The 22,184-nt window shown below is 46.1% G+C and overlaps 1 protein-coding gene across 1 annotated transcript in view; it reads left to right on the forward strand.

Moving 5' to 3' along the window:
• The window catches only part of LPCAT1 (lysophosphatidylcholine acyltransferase 1), a 275,186-nt gene that overhangs the window by 156,428 nt on the left and 96,574 nt on the right, over nt 1–22,184 (forward strand). Inside the window, exons 5-6 of the mRNA XM_063922939.1 lie at nt 1,056–1,116; nt 12,960–13,018. Of these exons, the coding sequence (XP_063779009.1) occupies nt 1,056–1,116; nt 12,960–13,018 (120 nt within the window). The remainder of the gene's footprint in view (nt 1–1,055; nt 1,117–12,959; nt 13,019–22,184) is intronic.

A 22,184-nucleotide genomic window follows, 5' to 3' on the forward strand; every position in this document is an offset into this window, starting at 1 on the left:
GTTCTATTCTGGTGTAACCCCGGTACATATACTACTGCTCTCTCCTGGTGTAACCCAGGCACATATGCTACTGCTCTCTCCTGGTGTAACCCAGGCACATATGCTACTGTTATCCTGGTGTAACCCATGCACATATGCTACTGTTCTCCTGGTGTAACCCGGGTACATATACTACTGCCCTCTCCTGGTGTAACCCAGGCACATATGCTACTGCTCTCTCCCGGTGTAACCCAGCCACATATACTACTGTTCTCTCCTGGTGTAACCCAGGCACGTATACTACTGCTCTCTCCTGGTGTAACCCAGGCACGTATACTACTGCTCTCTCCTGGTGTAACCCAGGCATGTATACTACTGCTCTCTCCTGGTGTAACCCAGGCACGTATACTACTGCTCTCTCCTGGTGTAACCCAGGCACGTATACTACTGCTCTCTCCTGGTGTAACCCAGGCACGTATACTACTGCTCTCTCCTGGTGTAACCCAGGCTCATATACTACTGGTCTCTCCTGGTGTAACCCAGGCGCATATGCTACTGCTCTCTCCTGGTGTAACCCAGGCGCATATGCTAGTGCTCTCTACCGGTGTAACCCAGGCGCATATACTACTGCTCTCTCCCGGTGTAACCCAGGCGCATATACTACTGCTCTCTTCCGGTGTAACCCAGGCGCATATGCTACTGCTCTCTCCTGGTGTAACCCAGGCACATATGCTACTGCTCTCTACTGGTATAACCCAGGTGCATATGCTACTTACACTATACAATACACTATATTGTTTGCAGCTTGAAGTGGGCAGCAGGGAAGGACATTTTTTAAAAACTGCGAAGCCATCGTAGGGTTTTAGGAATTGCCTTTGTTATTGTGGGTAAATATCGAGCTGTGAATATAAAATTATCCAGTGCTCAGTGCTGAAAACAAACTTACTTTTAATTTATTATTTAGCGTTGAGGCTATTTCATTTTCTCTCTCCTCTAGCGTAAATCGGCTTTGGGGGCTTTTTTTTATTTATTTGTTTGCTTGTTTGTTTTTACCATCTTCCTCTGTTTGTTTAAAGGTAATGATCTTCCCAGAAGGAACCTGCACCAACAGATCCTGCCTCATTACTTTCAAACCTGGTAGGAAGTGAATTTGTAGTAGCATGAAATGTGTTGTGCCAGGTTCTATGCAGATCTTCTACGCTGAAATTACAAAAGGCATAATTCAGTCCATGCCAGCTGTTGCCTCTGTTGCTATTGTGCAGTACCTATGCATTCTGGATAATCTACATCCACCTCCCTTAAGAGTCACTGATATTTATTTAACAATATTATAATACAGGTTATGCCCTGCATTATTCATGCATTGCAGACTGTTGTTTGCACATTGTCTGTGACTTGACCTGTCTCTGTACTTGTCCTTTGTAGTACTCTTCTCTACTACTCTTCTCTAAGTACACAATGAAAGCTGATATACAGTCGGAGTAAGCACAATTGCCAGAGTGCTCAGTGATATTTTGGCAGAGTTTTCAAGTGTTATTGGAATCTATGTATTATTAAAGATTATGTATTGTACAGGTTGTACTGTAATTTGCTATGTACGTACATCTCTGCATTTTAAGAAATACAAAAACTTGCATTCTAACTTTGGTGAATGTGTAAACATTAGTGCTAAACTACAGGGAGCTAGAACCCTCTTGCCGATGGTACATTGGCTATACCAATCTATTTAAAAGCTCAATGATGGAATGTAATTCAAAGCCATGTGCTGCTGGGTATCGCGGCTACGCCGGACTGCACACACACCGGCCATTTATGGTAGTGCTGAGGATGCAAGCTTTCAGTTGTACCTCAGTGGGTTGCTAGGAAAACTTGTGATGATGTTGGATGCAATGTGTCACTCCAGAATGGCACACCACGTCCCTACACTCCCCGCCCCCCCCCCCCCACCACCACCCACCCTTCACACACACACACACACACACACACACACACACACACACACACACACACACACACACACACACACACACACACACACACACACACACACAAAAATAAAGTACACTTTTGGATATGTATATTACAGAACCTTATTAAAGAACTTTGTGAATACATTGGTTAATATTCACTTTAATATTTATCTGTGTGTGCCTTTATTACATTCCCAAAGCCTGTTTTAAAATGCTGCCCTGCCATAATCCTTAAGTAGATGGGGCATCATAGCAACACACAAGTACATTGGTTATATGAACTACATTCATATAAATGTGCTTTACCACCACAATCTCTCCACTTCAGTTTGACAGGAGTCCACTGTGAGTAGTGGTGGTTGTTTTAGTTGTTGGCTGTTTGATGGTAGATAGCTGCATGCTGGCTTCACACCAGTACACAGGACTTTGCTGAGATGATTTCATCATGATGATGACTGCTGTATCCCCACCTACACATCTGGCCCTCTGTAAATCCACGGTTTTGAAGAATGGTTACAAAACATTAAGTAGCCGAATAATACATAACAGCAGAGAAACGTTTCTAGTGTGACAAATACATATGTGCATTTACATACATCTGTGATCTAAATGTGTTATAAGTATAAATGAGGGTTTAGATCTACAGAACAAACATGCAGCACAGCGTCTTGGTAGTTGGGGCATCTTTTGGTTAAATTAAACTACAGTATTAGCTTGTCTGCAGCTTTTTACAATAGAGTGATCATCAGTACACAACCGTTTTACAATGTTGGCATTCTTTGTCTCCATTTTCCTGGCACTAATAATATGATCGTGAAAAAACAAACTGTTACACGCAGTCCGAAAATAATCCTCAATTTAATCTGAGGGATTGCTTTCTGATGAAGCCTCTCATTCATTTTATGTTTCTATTATTGAAAATACATCCAAGAAAGGACATGACAGTCATATGTTAGACGCCCTTGTTAAAAATGTAAACCTTTTGAGTACAGAGGGCTCTTTTGTATATCATGTTGCTTATTGGTCATGATCATGTCAATAATTTGGTATCCTGATCCCAAGTATCTTAATAATTACTTAGTATTGTGTAGTTTCCAGATTTGCTTCCAACTCTTATTTTCAACACTGCTTGGTAGGAAATGGAGTTAAACTTTTTAAGCTCCAAAGAAGACATTTTTATGTTTGCACCATAATACTAGAATTGACTGATGACCTGATATTAATTCCCCACTATTTGTCAGCTATAACTGCTCCCACAACTTTAGAACATTGATCTACTAAGGTCAAACACCTTAGTAACTGTGAAAATATAGGCCCTGCACCTACTGTATGTATGAATTCATCAATCCATGCTGTGCATTTCCGTAAACCAAGGCTGTCTATCTGCCACAGCATTTGCCTATTTAGTTAGTGAAGATCCTTCCTCTAATCATGGTGACCTGCTTCATATTAGGAGTGGCAAAGCTAGGTTAGTAGTAAGTATAATTACTCCATTTATTTCATGTATATTATTCAGTTCTGCAATACATAGCCTTCGCTATATATCAATGACAGTTTGTTTTTACTTGCTCTTTAAGTGTCAGCAAGCCTGATTTATTGATTTGTCCATTTGCATAATTTACTAGGTGAACAGCTTGTATCTCTGGGCTTGTAAATGCTGAGTACTGTATGTAATCTGAATTTAAGCAAGCGTCCACAAGACTGATGTCTTGGTAAACTTTATATCTTCTGTATAAAAATCAGATTTGTTACTCCAAATTAACTGCTCTCATCACCTATCATTACATTTTATCCCACTTCACGTAGAAGAGTTTGTTTGAAACAGGATTTTTTTCCCCATGTTTATTAGTGCCGCCTGCAATTGTGAATATTGTAATATAGGGGCCTATGTACTAAGCCTTGGATGGAGATAAAGGGGGACATTTACTAAGCAGTGATAAGAGCGGAGAAGGGAGCCAGTGGAGAAGTTGCCCATGGCAACCAATCAGCACTGAAGTAACATCTATAATTTGCATACTATAAAATTATACAGAGCTGCTGATTGGTTGATGGAGCAACTTCTCCACTGGCTCACTTCTCCACCCTTATCACTGCTTAGTAAATGTCCCCCAAAGTCACTGGAGATAAATTACCAGTCAATCGGCTCCTAACTGTCATTTTTCAAACACAGCCTGTGGCATAGCAGTTAGGAGCCGATTGGCTGGTAATTTATCTCCAGCGACTTTATCTCCATCCAAGTCTTAGTAAATAGACCCTATAGCCTTTTATGTTTAATGAAGGTACAGCGAACTATAGTGTGCTGTCTCCAGGGCCAAGTGCATGATTTACAATATCTAAATATATATAATATATACACACATACCCGTGGCTGAGAAAAGGGGATTACTTGGCACACCACTGGTCTCTGGCTATGGCCTAATTTAGTCCCTGCAGTAGTCATGTGTGCACGCTAACTATAGTATATGCAGCTGCATTGTGTAACAACATTGTTATCATCTTACTAAGAGGTAATCTAGTGGTTCACCACTCTCCTATTAGACAGAAGGAGTATTGCGTAAGGAAATGTCCCCCAGCTGTATGATGGCCTAACATTGTGTGGTGCAGCGCATGGTTTTAATTAAGTAACCGCCCCTTCTTCCATACGCAGCAGTGTAAAGAGACCTTTCAGTTGAATTTGACTATGTGAATTGCAAAACTTCACCATATGGAAGCATAGGAAGAAGTAAAATATTCATGTTTCAGTAACTTTTTAACTGAGAGCTGGATATATCATGCATCTCATATTGCATGAAATATATCTCACCACTTATCGCATACATAGTGGCGACTTTTTAACCCCATCCGCATTAATAATTTTGACTATAAATGTAAAGCTTAGCTCCTCCTTAACATGATGACTTCTGGGTTTATGACCCAAGAGTCCTATTGCGCATGAGCAGCAGGGCCGGTTCTAGACCTTGCGGTGTGCCCCCCCCCCCTCCCGGTAAAATAGGCGCGTGGCTTCTCCATAGGGGAGGGGCATGGCCACAGTTATCCCCCAGTACTTGTGCCCCCCCAGTACTTGTACCCCCTGTAGCTGTGCCCCAGTAGTTGTGCCCCTTGTAGCAGTGCCCGCTGTAGCAGTGCCCCCTTTAGTAGCGCTGTTTGCAAACACCATAAAACAAACAAAAAAATAAGAATTTACTTACCGATAATTCTATTTCTCGTAGTCCGTAGTGGATGCTGGGGACTCCGTCAGGACCATGGGGAATAGCGGCTCCGCAGGAGACAGGTCACAAAAGTTAAAGCTTTTGGGATCAGGTGATGTGCACTGGCTCCTCCCCCTATGACCCTCCTCCAAGCCTCAGTTAGGATACTGTGCCCGGACGAGCGTACACAATAAGGAAGGATTTTGAATCCCGGGTAAGACTCATACCAGCCACACCAATCACACTGTACAACCTGTGATCTGAACCCAGTTAACAGCATGATAACAGCGGAGCCTCTGAAAAGATGGCTCACAACAATAATAACCCGATTTTTGTAACAATAACTATGTACAAGTATTGCAGACAATCCGCACTTGGGATGGGCGCCCAGCATCCACTACGGACTACGAGAAATAGAATTATCGGTAAGTAAATTCTTATTTTCTCTGACGTCCTAAGTGGATGCTGGGGACTCCGTCAGGACCATGGGGATTATACCAAAGCTCCCAAACGGGCGGGAGAGTGCGGATGACTCTGCAGCACCGAATGAGAGAACTCCAGGTCCTCCTCAGCCAGGGTGTGCCCCTGACCAAGTAGCAGCTCGGCAAAGTTGTAAAGCCGAGACCCCTCGGGCAGCCGCCCAAGATGAGCCCACCTTCCTTGTGGAATGGGCATTTACATATTTTGGCTGTGGCAGGCCTGCCACAGAATGTGCAAGCTGAATTGTACTACACATCCAACTAGCAATCGTCTGCTTAGAAGCAAGAGCACCCAGTTTTTTGGGTGCCTACAGGATAACAGCAAGTCAGTTTTCCTGACTCCAGCCGTCCTGGAACCTATGTTTTCAGGGCCCTGACAACATCCAGCAACTTGGAGTCCTCCAAGTCCCTAGTAGCCGCAGGTACCACAATAAGCTGGTGCAGGTGAAACGCTGACACCACCTTAGGGAGAAAATGGGGACGAGTCCGCAGCTCTGCCCTGTCCGAATGGACAATCAGATATGGGCTTTGTGAGACAAAGCCGCCAATTCTGACACTCGCCTGGCCGAGGCCAGGGCCAACAGCATGGTCACTTTCCATGTGAGATATTTCAAATCCACAGATTTGAGCGGTTTAAACCAATGTGATTTGAGGAATCCCAGAACTACGTTGAGATCCCACAGTGCCACTGGAGGCACAAAAGGGGGTTGTATATGCAGTACTCCCTTGACAAACTTCTGGACTTCAGGAACTGAAGCCAATCTTTTCTGGAAGAAACTTGACAGGGCCGAAATTTGAACCCTAATGGACCCCAATTTGAGGCCCATAGACACTCCTGTTTGCAGGAAATGTAGGAATCGACCGAGTTGAAATTTCTTCGTGGGGCCTTGCTGGCCTCACACCACGCAACATATTTTCGCCACATGTGGTGATAATGTTGTGCGGTCACCTCCTTCCTGGCTTTGACCAGGGTAGGAATGACCTCTTCCGGAATGCCTTTTTCCCTTAGGATCCTGCGTTCCACCGCCATGCCGTCAAACGCAGCCGCGGTAAGTGTTGGAACAGACATGGTACTTGCTGAAGCAAGTCCCTTCTTAGCGGCAGAGGCCATGAGTCCTCTGTGAGCATTTCTTGAAGTTCCGGGTACCAAGTCCTTCTTGGCCAATCCGGAGCCACGAGTATAGTTCTTACTCCTCTACGTCTTATAATTCTCAGTACCTTGGGTATGAGAAGCAGAGGAGGGAACACATACACCGACTGGTACACCCACGGTGTTACCAGAACGTCCACAGCTATTGCCTGAGGGTCTCTTGACCTGGCGCAATACCTGTCCAGTTTTTTGTTCAGGCGGGACGCCATCATGTCCACCTTTGGTCTTTCCCAACGGTTCACAATCATGTGGAAGACTTCCCGATGAAGTCCCCACTCTCCCGGGTGGAGGTCGTGCCTGCTGAGGAAGTCTGCTTCCCAGTTGTCCACTCCCGGAATGAACACTGCTGACAGTGTTATCACATGATTTTCCGCCCAGCGAAGAATCCTTGCAGTTTCTGCCATTGCCCTCCTGCTTCTTGTGCCGCCCTGTCTGTTTACGTGGGCGACTGCCGTGATGTTGTCCCACTGGATCAATACCGTCTGACCTTGAAGCAGAGGTCTTGCTAAGCTTAGAGCATTGTAAATTGCCCTTAGCTCCAGTATATTTATGTGGAGAGAAGTCTCCAGACTATATCACACTCCCTGGAAATTTTTTCCCTGTGTGACTGCTCCCCAGCCTCTCAGGCTGGCATCCGTGGTCACCAGGACCCAGTCCTGAATGCCGAATCTGCGGCCTTTTAATAGATGAGCACTCTGCAGCCACCGCAGAAGAAACACCCTTGTCCTTGGAGACAGGGTTATCCGCTGATGCATCTGAAGATGCGATCCGGACCATTTTTTTTCCAGCAGATCCCACTGAAAAGTTCTTGCGTGAAATCTGCCGAATGGAATCGCTTCGTAAGAAGCCACCATTTTTCCCAGGACCCTTGTGCAATGATGCACTGACACTTTTCCTGGTTTTAGGAGGTTCCTGACTAGCTCGGATAACTCCCTGGCTTTCTTCTCCGGGAGAAACACCCTTTTCTGGACTGTGTCCAGAATCATCCCTAGGAACAGCAGACGTGTCGTCGGAAACAGCTGCGATTTTGGAATATTTAGAATCCACCCGTGCTGTCGTAGAACTACTTGAGATAGTGCTACTCCGACCTCCAACTGTTCTCTGGACCTTGCCCTTATCAGGAGATCGTCCATTTTCTTTGAAGAAGAATCATCATTTCGGTCATTACCTTGGTAAAGACCCGGGGTGCCGTGGACAATCCAAACGGCAGCGTCTGAAACTGATAGTGACAGTTCTGTACCACGAACCTGAGGTACCCTTGGTGAGAAGGGCAAATTGGGACATGGAGGTAAGCATCCCTGATGTCCAGGGACACCATATAGTCCCCTTCTTCCTGGTTCGCTATCACTGCTCTGAGTGACTCCATCTTGATTTGAACCTTTGTATGTAAGTGTTCAAATATTTCAGATTTAGAATAGGTCTCACCGAGCCGTCTGGCTTCAGTACCACAATATAGTGTGGAATAATACCCCTTTCCTTGTTGTAGGAGGGGTACTTTGATTATCACCTGCTGGGAATACAGCTTGTGAATTGTTTCCAATACTGTCTCCCTGTCGGAGGGAGACGTTGGTAAAGCAGACTTCAGGAACCTGTGAGGGGAAGACGTCTCGAATTTCCAATCTGTACCCCTGGGATACTACTTGTAGGCTCCAGGGGTCCACTTGCGAGTGAGCCCACTGCGTGCTGAAACTCTTGAGACCCCCCACCGCACCTGAGTCCGCTTGTACGGCCCCAGCGTCATGCTGAGGACTTGGTAGAAGCGGTGGAGGGCTTCTGTTCCTGGGAATGGGCTGCCTGCTGCAGTCTTCTTCCCGTTCCTCTATCCCTGGGCAGATATGACTGGCCTTTTGCCCGCTTGCCCTTATGGGGTCGAAAGGACTGAGGCTGAAAAGACGGTGTCTTTTTCTGCTGAGATGTGACTTGGGGTAAAAAAAGGTGGACTTTCCAGCTGTTGCCGTGGCCACCAGGTCCGATGGACCGACCCCAAATAACTCCTCCCCTTTATACGGCAATACTTCCATGTGCCGTTTGGAATCTGCATCACCTGACCACTGTCGTGTCCATAAACATCTTCTGGCAGATATGGACATCGCACTTACTCTTGATGCCAGAGTGCAAATATCCCTCTGTGCATCTCGCATATATAGAAATGCATCCTTTAAATGCTCTATAGTCAATAAAATACTGTCCCTGTCAAGGGTATCAATATTTTCAGTCAGGGAATCCGACCAAGCCACCCCAGCGCTGCACATCCAGGCTGAGGCGATCGCTGGTCGCAGTATAACACCAGTATGTGTGTATATACTTTTTAGGATATTTTCCAGCCTCCTATCAGCTGGCTCCTTGAGGGCGGCCGTATCTGGAGACGGTAACGCCACTTGTGATAAGCGTGTGAGCGCCTTCATTTAAATTATCTGATTCAGGAAAAACTACAGGTAGTTTTTTCACACCCCACATAATACCCTTTTTTGTGGTACTTGTAGTATCAGAAATATGTAACACCTCCTTCATTGCCCTTAACATGTAACGTGTGGCCCTAAAGGAAAATACGTTTGTTTCTTCACTGTCGACACTGGAGTCCGTGTCTGTGTCGACCGACTGAGGTAAATGGGCGTTTTAAAGCCCCTGACGGTGTTTGAGACGCCTGGACATGTACTAATTTGTTTGCCGGCCGTCTCATGTCGTCAACCGACCTTGCAGCGTGTTGACATTATCACGTAATTCCCTAAATAAGCCATCCATTCCGGTGTCGACTCCCTAGAGAGTGACATCACCATTACAGGCAATTGCTCCGCCTCCTCACCAACGTCGTCCTCATACATGTCGACACACACGTACCGACACACAGCACACACACAGGGAATGCTCTGATAGAGGACAGGACCCCACTAGCCCTTTGGGGAGACAGAGGGAGAGTTTGCCAGCACACATCCAAACGCTATAATTATACAGGGACAACCTTTATATAAGTGTTTTCCCTTATAGCATCTTAATATATAATCATATCTCCAAATAAGTGCCCCCCCCTCTCTGTTTTAACCCTGTTTCTGTAGTGCAGTGCAGGGGAGAGCCTGGGAGCCTTCCCTCCAGCAGTTCTGTGAGGGAAAATGGCGCTGTGTGCTGAGGAGAATAGGCCCCGCCCCCTTTTCGGCGGGCTTCTTCTCCCGTTTTTCTGACAACCTGGCAGGGGTTAAATACATCCATATAGCCCCAGAGGCTATATGTGATGTATTTTTAGCCAGTATAGGTACTTTCATTGCTGCCCAGGGCGCCCCCCCCAGCGCCCTGCACCCTCAGTGACCGTTGGTGTGAAGTGTGCTGAGAGCAATGGCGCACAGCTGCAGTGCTGTGCGCTACCTCATGAAGACTGAGAAGTCTTCAGCCGCCGATTTCTGGACCTCTTCTCTCTTCAGCATCTGCAAGGGGGTCGGCGGCGCGGCTCCGGTGACCCATCCAGGCTGTACCTGTGATCGTCCCTCTGGAGCTAGTGTCCAGTAGCCTAAGAAGCCAATCCATCCTGCACGCAGGTGAGTTCACTTCTTCTCCCCTAAGTCCCTCGTTGCAGTGAGCCTGTTGCCAGCAGGACTCACTGAAAATAAAAAAACCTAATAAAACTTTTACTCTAAGCAGCTCTTTAGGAGAGCCACCTAGATTGCACCCTTCTCGGCCGGGCACAAAAACCTAACTGAGGCTTGGAGGAGGGTCATAGGGGGAGGAGCCAGTGCACACCACCTGATCCCAAAAGCTTTTACTTTTGTGCCCTGTCTCCTGCGGAGCCGCTATTCCCCATGGTCCTGACGGAGTCCCCAGCATCCACTTAGGACGTCAGAGAAAAGCCCATACTTACCAGCCCCGCTCCTGCTTCCGGACCGCTGCTGCGCTGTCCTCCGTCTCCGGTCGCCGGCTCCTCTCTATGGGAGAGATGTCATGACGTCTCTCCCATAGCAGCGCTGCACAAACACTAGAGGTCAATTATGACCTCTAGTGTCTGTCACTGGAGCCGACTGCAGCCGGCGCCAACACAGCCCACGGCACCTGCTGCTGCCGGGGAGAGCAGGGATCAGGAGAAGCGGCTCTTGCCACTGCGGCGACGGTGCCCTCGGGGCAGTGGCGTCCCGAGCAAAAAGCCTGCTTGCCCGTGGTAAGAGCTGCTACGGATGAGCAGCTGTCTCCATATGGGAAAGCTGGGGAAGGGGGCAGTTGGAGATTTTTCAGATCCTATGTGGAAAGGAGCTCATAGGCTTCTATAGGCAATGTCATCTATAGATGGTGTTGTCTATTGGTTGCAAGATCTAGGAAGTTATACCTTCCTTGAGCTTTATACATAGTGGGATTGCAGCAAACCTCAAACAGCAGTTTTTCGGAGGTTTGGCTGCTTTTTACCCTTAGCACATCACTACATGAGTGAGTTGACATACTGTAAACAGATTCTTATCAAGAGTTTCATATTTTTAAGCAGACATTGTAAAGCTTGTGTATTGTTACACGAGTTAGAAGTTCTACTACTAGAGAGAGTGTACATTCCAATTGTCAAACAAAATACATGTCTTACAACTAGATGCTGTGTACATTGCAAACAATACTTTATTTCTGTAATGCATAACCTCCAGCTGACATGTGCTGGCTGGCTGGCCCAGCACTTCTATGGAAACCCATGGTGGTCTCTAATATTCTCATATAGTACAGTAGGTTGCTTGTGGTTCCCTATGCTCAAGTCATGTCACTGTGCTCTAGTATAACATTTGGGATTGCTATAGTATGGATTGTGTAATGGTTAGTATTACTGCCTCACAGCACTGGGTACATCCAGGTACTCCGGTTTCCTCCCACAGTCCAAAAATGACTGCTGGGTTAATTGGCTCCCAACAAAAATGAACCCTAGTATGTAGGTGTGTAGACTAGGTGGGCCAAGTGGTTCTTATCTGCTGTCAAATTCTAGGTTTCTGCCTTAATATATTTTCTTAATATTTTATCTGAGTTTAGTGGACACTTAGGGGCGTATTAATTTAGTGACGTTTTCTTCGGCTAGCCGAAAAAAGGGCACTAATTCGACATTAGTGTATTCAATTGCGGGCGTTTTTGCTAATTTTGGAGTCACTTTTCGCCTATGCGTTTTCTTTTTGTGGACGAATCGGCATGGGCGAAAATGGACCCAAAAACAGGTGAAAACACCTGCAAATTCGCCAAAACATGTGGATCGGCGGCAAATTCGCCAATCCATGTGGTTTTTGTCCATGACTGTTTTTTCCTCCTGTCGAAAAAAAGGCATTGAATAGGTCGAATGTAAATTTGACCTACAAACAGCCTAAAAGTGCATTTTTTCGGCTGGACGAAAGAACCGGCACAAAATGAATACACCCCTTACAATCCGGAATGGATATATTCATATATGGGATGCAATCAATTTTCCGGGTTTCGGGATCCCAGCGGTCAGGATACCGACACCGGAATCCTGACAGCCGGAATCCGGTCGCACAGGCGCTGTTCCCACTTGTGGGGTGTCCATGACACTCATGTAGTGAGAATAGAACCTGTGTCAACTGCAGCAAGCCACTGAGCCTGCAAGGGGACTCTTAGCGCTCGCCCCACTGACGGCATTCTGGGGGGTTGGATGCCGCTGTCGGGATCTTGACAGCCGGCATCCCGCCCACCGGTAAATAGAATGTATTCCTCATATATGAAGTTAACGTGCACCATGTAATCCTTAGATATGATTAATGAGTTTTCCTTCAGCTATTTGTATTCAGCTTCTTACTAGAAATGTGCGGTTCCGGACTTACCCAGATCTCAAAAAGGCATCTTATTAGCTCTCTTATGTCACGTGTTTTGGATAGCCAATAAAAAAAAATCTGGATAAATTCGAACTCTCGTAAATTTTGGTGTTAAGAACAGAGTAAATACAAACCCGCACATCTCTAGTTCTTACACAGTCATTAAACTAGGTTATGAAAAACTGGTATACTTGCTGCTTAATTACAAAAGTTCTGTCTTTTCACTGGCGTAAGATAGAAATATCTTTTCTCAAGCAATTGCTGCATTTTCTGAAGAGTACTGTAATAATATTTAGCGAAGAATAAGCACTTGGTATATTCATTAGTATGTTCTAAAAATAGCACTGTTGCATTATATTAGACTGTTACAGTACTTAATCTTCCTAATGATACAACAGAGGCTTTTCTTTTGTTCTGTACAGGTGCATTTATTCCTGGTGTTCCAGTGCAGCCTGTGGTTTTGAGATACCCTAATAAAATGGTAAGTAATCTTGCTTAGAAAAATATAATATTCTTGTCTTGTGTCTCATTTATAATGTCTTGCTGTCAGGAATCTCAAAAAATCACGAAAATAACAAACCACATAAATATGGAGGAGTGAGACATGCACAGCGTCTTAGCAGTCTGTTTTCTTAGTATACAAACCACAAAACACACATCCCAACTGTATTATATTCATTGTAAACAATCAAACTATATAGCCTGGTATCATTGACACCCAGTGGGAAGTGAAGACCATTTTAACCCTGACATACAGTTAGAAATGTAGTATCTTTAACTTCATTCAATTACATGAGCAGTATTATATATCCCCAAAGCAGATCAAAGGGCAGGGTCTAAAGTTGTATCTGTTTTAAATTGATTGAGAATAAATGTGGATATATTATTCTAACTGTGAAAACAATATCATCACATAGACATCACGTGAAGGAGAACTCCCATGAGCTACATTCTGCAGGGCATATTCATTAGGTGTAGCTGGCATCATCTGGGAGGGTGGCGCTGGCCTTATTCCCTTCTGTCCCTGAGTCACTATTTCTGACAAGAAATAAGTAAAGAGAAGTCATTTGGCTTTTGGGATCTCATAAAATCCCTTGACTGTCATGTACTTTGTTTACAACACCAGCAGCTACAAAGAGCCAACTAGAGCCTATCCCTGGAGCGGAGAGCAAAGCTTTCAGAGCCTCTGCAACGGGCACCTAAGACATTGACTCTTTTCACTCTGGGTAATAGTTAATTGTTACATCTGTAAGGCACTCCTTTGGGTTTTTAGAAATGATGTTCTACAGAAGTAATTCAACCTAACTTGAAGAAGGTTTACGTTTTCTTCTGTTTACCTTTCATTGTGTTTGTTCATAAGAGGATATTTTATGGAGTTTACAACAATTCCATAACCACACTGTTTACTTCTCTCACAGCCTTTTTTTCCAGGATATAACCTAGAGAGCTGCCCATTAAAAACAATTTGTTGCAGTTCATTTTGCTGTGATTTTGTGCAATATGCCACTTGGGCAATTTGGTCTGCTTTTGTGGTTAAAAACACTATAGGCAAACGTGTCTGCTTCCACCGACCACTATTTATTGATGGCTATGAATGGTTGTTGCTTTAAGACGTTAGTGTCTCTCTTCCAGCCACTAAGCTGCTGTATATGTTTTCTCTTACGTCCTAGAGGATGCTGGGGTCCACATTAGTACCATGGGGTATAGACTGGTCCATCAGGAGCCATTGACACTTCAAGAGTTTGAGAGTGTGGGCTGGCTCCTCCCTGTATGCCCCTCCTACCAGACTCAGTTTAGAAAATGTACCCTGAGGAGCCGATCACAGCTAGGGGAGCTTAACAGAGCTTCTTTAGAAAAAAGTTTATTTTAGAGTTTATGATTTTACAGGGAGGCTGCTGGCAACAGCCTCCCTGCTTCGTGGGACTAAGGGGAGGAGTAATGTCCGCTCTGCGGGGTCTGAGCCACTATCTCTGCTGACGGGACACTGAGCTCCTGAGGGGATAGATCGTACCCCGCCACAGGGGATCGCTCACCCCAGCAGCATGCCGCCACCCCCTTACAGAGCCAGAAGATCGGTGGCGAGTGAGTCACCGACCCCCCCCCCCCCCCCCCCCTTGCAAGCGGGGGGCCGGTGTGAAGATGGTGGCAACAGGGTAGGGAGTGCGGTATTAACCGCGCTCCGGAGCTCAGAGGCACACTGTGCGGCGCTGTGAGGAGGTGCCCTGAGATGGCGCCTAAACCCTGCACTGGTCAGAAAGCCTGTCGGGGTCCGTGGATCTCGGCCAGCATTATCCTCAGGCCAGTATAATCATTGTGAAGAGTGGGAAGACAGCGCCATTTTGGGGGCGGAGCTTCTCCTCAGAGCGGACCCAGCAGTGTTCAGCGCCATTTTCCTGCCTGCACAGCGCTGTCCAGGAGGAGCAAGTCCATCCACAGCAACTCCAGCTATCTCTCACGGTACCAGGGGGTTGAAGAAGGGGGGGGGGGAGGCTGTGTAAAGACTGTGTAACCTATTAAGGTGCACAGTCAGTGCTGGTTGGGGGTCTCCCTTTACCTAAAAAGCACTGTGTGTGGGTTGGCTCCAATCTCTGTGTCTTTCTTGCCATCCTTGGGGGGTGAAACTCTGTCTGCCCTCCCCTGTGTGAGGGTAGTGTGTCTGTGGTCTCCATACAGCTATGCCCAGAGACTCTGTGTCATATGCTGCAGAGGATATGTCCTCCCAGGATGATCCCATTCCATGTAATCAGGATTGCACTGGTTTAGCACAGATACCAGCAAGGGAGCCTGAATAGTTATCCTCTATCAAATCTATGATTTCTCAGATTTCAAATGGGGTTGCACAAAATTAATCTGCAACTCAGGCTTTACAGAACTCTATTTCAGTCTGGCCCAGTTCTGGTACCTCAGGGCTCCCCGCTGTATATTCCCAAAATCGTGCTCTTGCACTGATCATGCAAGATAACACGGATACCGATTCTGACACTGCAGACGGTGATGGTGATGTGTTTCGGGGGGCAGCATCTCTTGCTAAAGGGGTGCAGTTGATGATGGAGGCTATTACAGATGTGTTGAATATTGCTGATACAACACCTGAGCAGGTTGAGGAGGCTTACTTCACTGAAAATAAGAACGCCTCGCTAACCTTCCCTGCGTCAAAGGAATTCAATGCTATTTTTGAAAAAGCTTGGAAAAACCCGGATAAAAAATTCCAGATCCCTAATAGGGCTCTGGTGGCATTTTCTTTCCCGGTAGAGGATAGAAAAAAAATGGGAAAACCCGCCCATTGTTGACGTGTCAGTATCCAGACTCTCAAAAAAAGGTGGTTTTGCCTGTTCCAGGATCTACCGCATTGAAAGAGCCGGCTGATTGTAAAACTGATAATACGCTCAAATCCATGTACACGGCTTCTGGGGTAACACTACGTCCCACTATTGCCAGTGCTTAGATTGCCAAAGCTATAGTAAAGGGTGTCAGGCACGTTACTTGAAGATTTGGATACTATGGAGAAATGTGATGTTAATTTGTTTTTACGTAACATTCAGGATTAGGCAGGATTTATGGTAGAATCCATGAAGGACCTGGGTTCCATGGCTGCAGGAATTTCTTCCATGTCTGTCTCAGCTCGTCGAGGACTGTGGTTGTGCGAGTGGTCTGCCGACGCGGAATCCAGGAGAAGTGAGGAGACCCTACCCTACACAGGTCAGGCTCTCTTTGGGGAAGCGTTAGATGCGTGGATCTCCACGGCTACGGCGGGTAAGTCACCTTTTCTTCACTCAGCTACGCGTGCTCCAAAGAAACCCTTTTCTTCAACTGCATCACAGCCCTTTTGGCCTGCCAAGCCCAGAAAGGAAAAGCCGTCCAACACCTTTTGGGGAGGTCGGCCCAAGTCCAAGAAACCTGCTGCTGCAGGTTCCCAGGAACAGAAACCTGCTTCAGGTACACCCAAGTCCTCCGCATGACAGTGGACTGCACGCCCCGGAGGTGGGGCCGGTGGGAGCGAGACTCAGGCATTTCAGTCACGTCTGGGTGTCATCTGGCCTGGATCCCTGGGTGTAGGATATTATGTCCCAGGGGTACAGGCTGGAATTTCAAGATCTCTCTCCTCACTGATTCTTCAAATCAGGCTTGCCAGCTTTGCTGGCAGACAGGACTGTCCTGCAGGCAGCAGTCCAGAAGTTGGTGGAGGCACAGGTTATTGTACCGGTCCCTCCTCATATGCAAAACAAGGGTTACTATTCAAACCTTTTTGTGGTGCCGAAACCGGATGGTTCGGCCAGGCCCATTCTGAACCTAAGGAGTTCAAGTTCAAAATGGAGTCTCTAAGGGTGGTGATATCAGGTCTGGAAGAGGGGGAATTCCTGGTATCCCTGGATATCAAGGATGCGTACCTCCACATTCCAATTTGGCCAAGCATCAAGCTTCTCTCCGTTTCGCACTGTTGGACTATCCGTTCCAGGCCCTGCCATTTGGCCGCTCAATAGCACCGAGGGTATTCACCAAGGTAATGGCGGAAATGATGGTTCTTCTCCGCAGACAGGGGGTGGCCATAATCCCATATCTGGACGATCTGCTGATAAAGGCATCGTCCAAGGAGAAACTCCCATATCTGGATGATCTGCTGATAAAGGCATCATCCAATGAGAAACTGTTACGGTCCATTCTTCTCACGACCCACCTGCTCAGGGAACATGGTTGGATCCTGAATCTTCCAAATTCACATTTGGAACCAACCAGGAGGTTGTCCTTTCTGGGAATGATTCTCGACACGGAAGTGCAGAGGGTGTTTCTTCCAGAGGAAAAAGCGTTGGTGATACAAACAATGGTCCGGGATGTACTGAAGCCAGCCCGGGTGTTGGTTCATCAGTGCATTCGCCTTCTGGGAAAAATGGTGGCCTCTTACGAGGCTCTACAGTACGGAAGGTTTCATTCTCGGTCCTTCCAACTGGATCTCCTGGACAAGTGGTCGGGATCCCATCTACATGTGCACCAGAGAATACGTTTGTCACCAAAGGCCAGGATTTCACTCCTCTGGTGGTTGCAACTACCTAACCTTCTGGAGGGCCGCATGTTTGGGATTCAGGACTGGATCCTTCTAACCACGGATGCAAGTCTCCGGGGCTGGGGCGCAGTCACTCAAGGGGAGACCTTCCAAGGAAGGTGGTCAAGTCTGGAAGCCAGCCTGCCGATAAACATCTAGAACTAAGAGCCGTTTACAACGGTCTTCTCCAAGCGGCCCATCTTCTGAGAAATCAGGCTATTCAAGTGCAGTCGGACAATGTAATGACAGTGGTTTACATCAACCGACAGGGCGGAACGAAGAGCAGAGCTGCAATGTCAGAGTTAACAAGAATCATCCTCTGGGCAGAATGGCACGCGTTGGCGCTTTCAGCAATCTTCATTCCGGGGGTAGACAACTGGGAAGCGGACTACCTCAGCAGACACAATCTCCATCCAGTGGAGTGGGGTCTCCATCCGGAGGTGTTCAAGGAGGTAACAGATCTTTGGGGTGTACCTTAAATAGACATGATGGCCTCTCGTCTCAACAAGAAGCTTCGGCGATATTGTTCCAGGTCGAGGGACCCGCAAGCAGTGGCGGTGGACTCCGTGGGTTTTCCAGTCGGTGTACGGGTTTCCACCACTCCCACTCATTCCAAGAGTGCTAAAGCTCATAAGGAGAACAAGGGTTCAAGCGATCCTCATTGCTCCAGACTGGCCAAGAAGGTCTTGGTACGCGGATCTTCTGGATCTACTGCTAGAAGAGCCAAGGCCTCTTCCTCTTCGGGAGGACCTGCTGCAGCAGGGGCCGTTCTCCTATCAAGACTTACCGCGGCTGCGTTTGACGGCATGGAGGTTGAACGCAAGATACTAGCTCGGAAGGGCATTCCGATCAAGGTTATTCCTACCCTGATACAGGCTAGGAAAGGAGTAACGTCTAAAAAATATGTATCTTGGTGTGAGTCCAAGAAGTTTCCAATGGTGTAGTTTCAACTGGGACGTTTTCTCCTCTTCCTGCAAGTAGGTGTGGCTATGTGCCTGAGGTTGGGATCCATAAAGGTCCAAATTTCGGCCCTATCCATTTTCTTCCAGAAACAGTTCCCTGAGGATCAGACTTTTTTGAAGGGAGTTCTGCACATCCAACTTTCCTTTGTACCACCTGCGGCGCCCTGGGATCTTAACGTGGTGTTGCAGTTCCTCCAGTCGGACTGGTTTGAACCTCTACAGGAGGTTGAGGTCAAGTTTCTCACGTGGAAGGCTGTCACTTTGTTGGCCTTAGCTTCTGCTAGACGTGTGTCGGAGTTGGGGGCTTTGTCATGTAAAAGCCCATACTTGATCTTCCATGAAGATAGAGCTGAGCTTTGGACACGTCAGCAGTTTCTTCTGAAGGTTGTGTCGGCATTTCATATCAACCGACCTATTGTGGTGCCAGTTGCGACTGACTCCTCAATTTCATCAAAGTCTCTAGATGTTGTAAGGGCTCTAAAAATCTTTGTGAGGGGGACTGCTCGTCACAGAAAATCGGACTCTTTGTTTGTCCTGTATGATCCCAAGAAAATGGGGTGGCCTGCTTTTAAGCAGATGATCTCTTGCTGCATAAGGTTCACTGTCCAACATGCGTATTCTACGGCAGGATTGCTGTGTCCTACGTCTGTTAAGGCCCACTCTAATCATAAGGTGGGGTCTTCCTGGGCGGCTGCCCGGGGTGTCTCGGCGTTACAACTTTGCCGAGGAGCAACTTGGTCTGGGTCGAACACGTTCGCTAAGTTCTTCAAGTTCGATACTTTGGCCTCTGTGGACCTGAAGTTTGGTCTATCAGTTCTGCAGGAGTCTCCGCGCTCTCCCTCCCGTTCTGGGAGCTTTGGTACATCCCCATGGTACTAATGTGGACCCCAGCATCCTCTAGGACGTAAGAGAAAATAAGATTTTGGTTACATACCGGTAAATCCTTTTCTTGCAGTCCGTAGAGGATGCTCCCGCCCAGCACTTCGTTTTTCTGCTATCGGTATTTGGTTCAGTACAACTTCGTTTTAGTTGAGTACTGCATTGTTACTTGGTAAGTAATGTTTCAGCGGTTGCGGAGTTTCAAGCTAGTTAGCTTGATGTGCCTTGTATGTGTGAGCTGGTGGGAATCTCGCCACTATCTGTGTAAAATCCTTCTCTCGAAGATGTCTGTCTCCTCGGGTACAGTTTCTAGACTGAGTCTGGTAGGAGGGGCATAGAGGGAGGAGCCAGCTCAAACTCTTAAAGTGCCAATGGCTCCTGGTGGACCAGGCTATACCCCATGGTACTAATGTGGACCCCAGCATCCTTTACGGACTACGAGAAAAGGATTTACCGGTAGGTAACCAAAATCCTATTTTCACAATTTATGTAACATAGTAACTAAGGTTGAAAAAAGACAATTATGCATCGAGTTCAATCTATTTGTGGTCTCCTATGCAGTCTTATTATAGGACTAGTTATTTTTGTTAGGACTAGTTATATTAACTATAATGTGTGCCTACGCACCATAACCCAGAATATCTTTATCCAATAGGAATTTATCGAACCCATTCTTAAAGGTGTTGACTGAGTCCGCAGTTACTACTCTCTCAGGCAGGGAATTCCAAACACGTATTGTCCTTACTGTGAAAAAACCTTTCGCCTCAATGTGCGGAAACTCCTCTCTTCTAACCTAAGCGAGTGACCATATGTCCTCTGTGCTGATCTTATAGAAAACAGGTCCCTCCCAAGCTCTGTGTATTAACCCCTTATATATCTGTAGATGTTGATCATGTCCCCTCTTAGTCTCCTCTTTTCCAATGTAAACATGCCTAGCCTTGCAAGCCTTTCCTCATATTCCAGTGTCTCCATGCCCTTGATTAGTTTGGTCGCCCGCCACTGAACCTTTTCTAGCTCCAGGATATCCTTTTTGTAATATGGTGCCCAAAATTGCACACAGTATTCAAGATGTGGCCTCACTAGTGATTTATATAATGGGAGTATAATACTCTCGTCCCTTGCATCAATTCCCCGTTTTATGCATGCTAATATTTTATTAGCCTTCTTTGCTGCACTCCTACTTTGGGTACTGCTGCTTAATTTGTTATCTATGTGAACCCCTAAGTCTTTTTTCAGTACAGAATCCCCTAATATTACCCCATTTAGTATGTAGGTGTTATTTTTGTTCTTGCCCCCACAGTGCATTACCTTACACTTGTCTGTGTTGAATCTCATTCTCCATTTTGCTGCCCATGCTTCCAGTTTAGTCACATCGTTCTGAAGAGACTCCGCATCCCCCTCCGTATTTATAACCTTACACAATTTGGTATAGTCTGCGAAAATTGACACCATGCTCTTTAGACCTGCAGTTAGGTCGTTGATGAAAATGTTGTACAAAAGTGGTCCAAGTACAGACCCTTGTGGCACACCACTTAGTACTTTAGTCCAATTTGAAAAAGATCCATTGACCACAACGCGCTGCTCCCTATTATCTAACCAATTACTAACCCAAGTGCATATTGTGCTCCCTAGCCCTATTTCTTGTAGCTTATAGATAAGACGCATGTGTGGTACAGTGTCGAAAGCTTTGGTAAAGTCTAAAAAGATTACATCCACCTCCTTACCCTGATCAAGGTTCGCACTTACTGTTTCATAAAAGTCAAGTAAGTTGGTCTGACATGATCTGTCCTTTGCAAATCCATGTTGGTTCCTTTTAATGACCTTATGTAGCCAGCCTGATTTGCTGTAGATCTATCCATGTGTCTGTACCAGTATGTTAGGCAGATACTTAACAATATATTCCTAAGCTGAAGTCTCTCACACTCCGCTTTAGCATCTTTTGCCATAGTCGTGTCTGTGACTTTGTTAATGCTAGGAAAAGCCCTTCCCCGGTGTAGAAGTGTGTGTCTGACTGTGCAAGGACTGGGATGCCCACTTTGTGTGTCTTCTCACACAGCAGTCACACTTGGTGTGGCTTAGATGCTGCCATTGGACGTACCATTGAAACTTGCACCAGCCCCATGCTAGGTGCAGAATGTGAGTGTGGCCTTCTATGTAAGTGATTATATGAGTCATTTATGCAATGCATCTGGGACACTTCCATAAAACGGCCATCAGACAGTGTCTTTGTGCGTCTGCATGGCCACCGCCCAGGAACACCCAATACATTCTCAATACATTTCTGAGACTCTACGTCTCAATCACAGTTGAAAACCAATTACCATTTGCAAGAATATTGCCGTTGCGTCCGCCTCAGAATCAGGCCCCGTAACTGGGGCTATTGTGCAGTCATTTGTGTTTGTCCAAATTACACAGAACTTGTTATTTGATGATCACACAGAACAAAATGATCGCTTTTTTCAATGATGATGGACGATCACCGTTACATACTGTATAGATTTTTTACATTGATTGGCCACAGGTAGCCTATCAAAATCTTACTGACAGATTAATAATTTCCACATAGAACTATTTTTGAATAGTCATAAACTGGCTGACAAGATCATCATTTGGCTACTTTATAGTATAGCTTACATAAGTAGGTGTACTTATAAAATTCCTCCTTTTACTATATATAATACAAAAGACAAAACAAATGAATAATTACCTTATGCAAACAATGAGAGCTGCAGTTGCCTGGTTTAAGCCCTCAGATAAGCATTCTAAAC

The sequence above is a fragment of the Pseudophryne corroboree genome, chromosome 5 (assembly GCF_028390025.1).
Source record: "Pseudophryne corroboree isolate aPseCor3 chromosome 5, aPseCor3.hap2, whole genome shotgun sequence".
In the NCBI taxonomy this organism is placed as follows: domain Eukaryota; kingdom Metazoa; phylum Chordata; class Amphibia; order Anura; family Myobatrachidae; genus Pseudophryne; species Pseudophryne corroboree.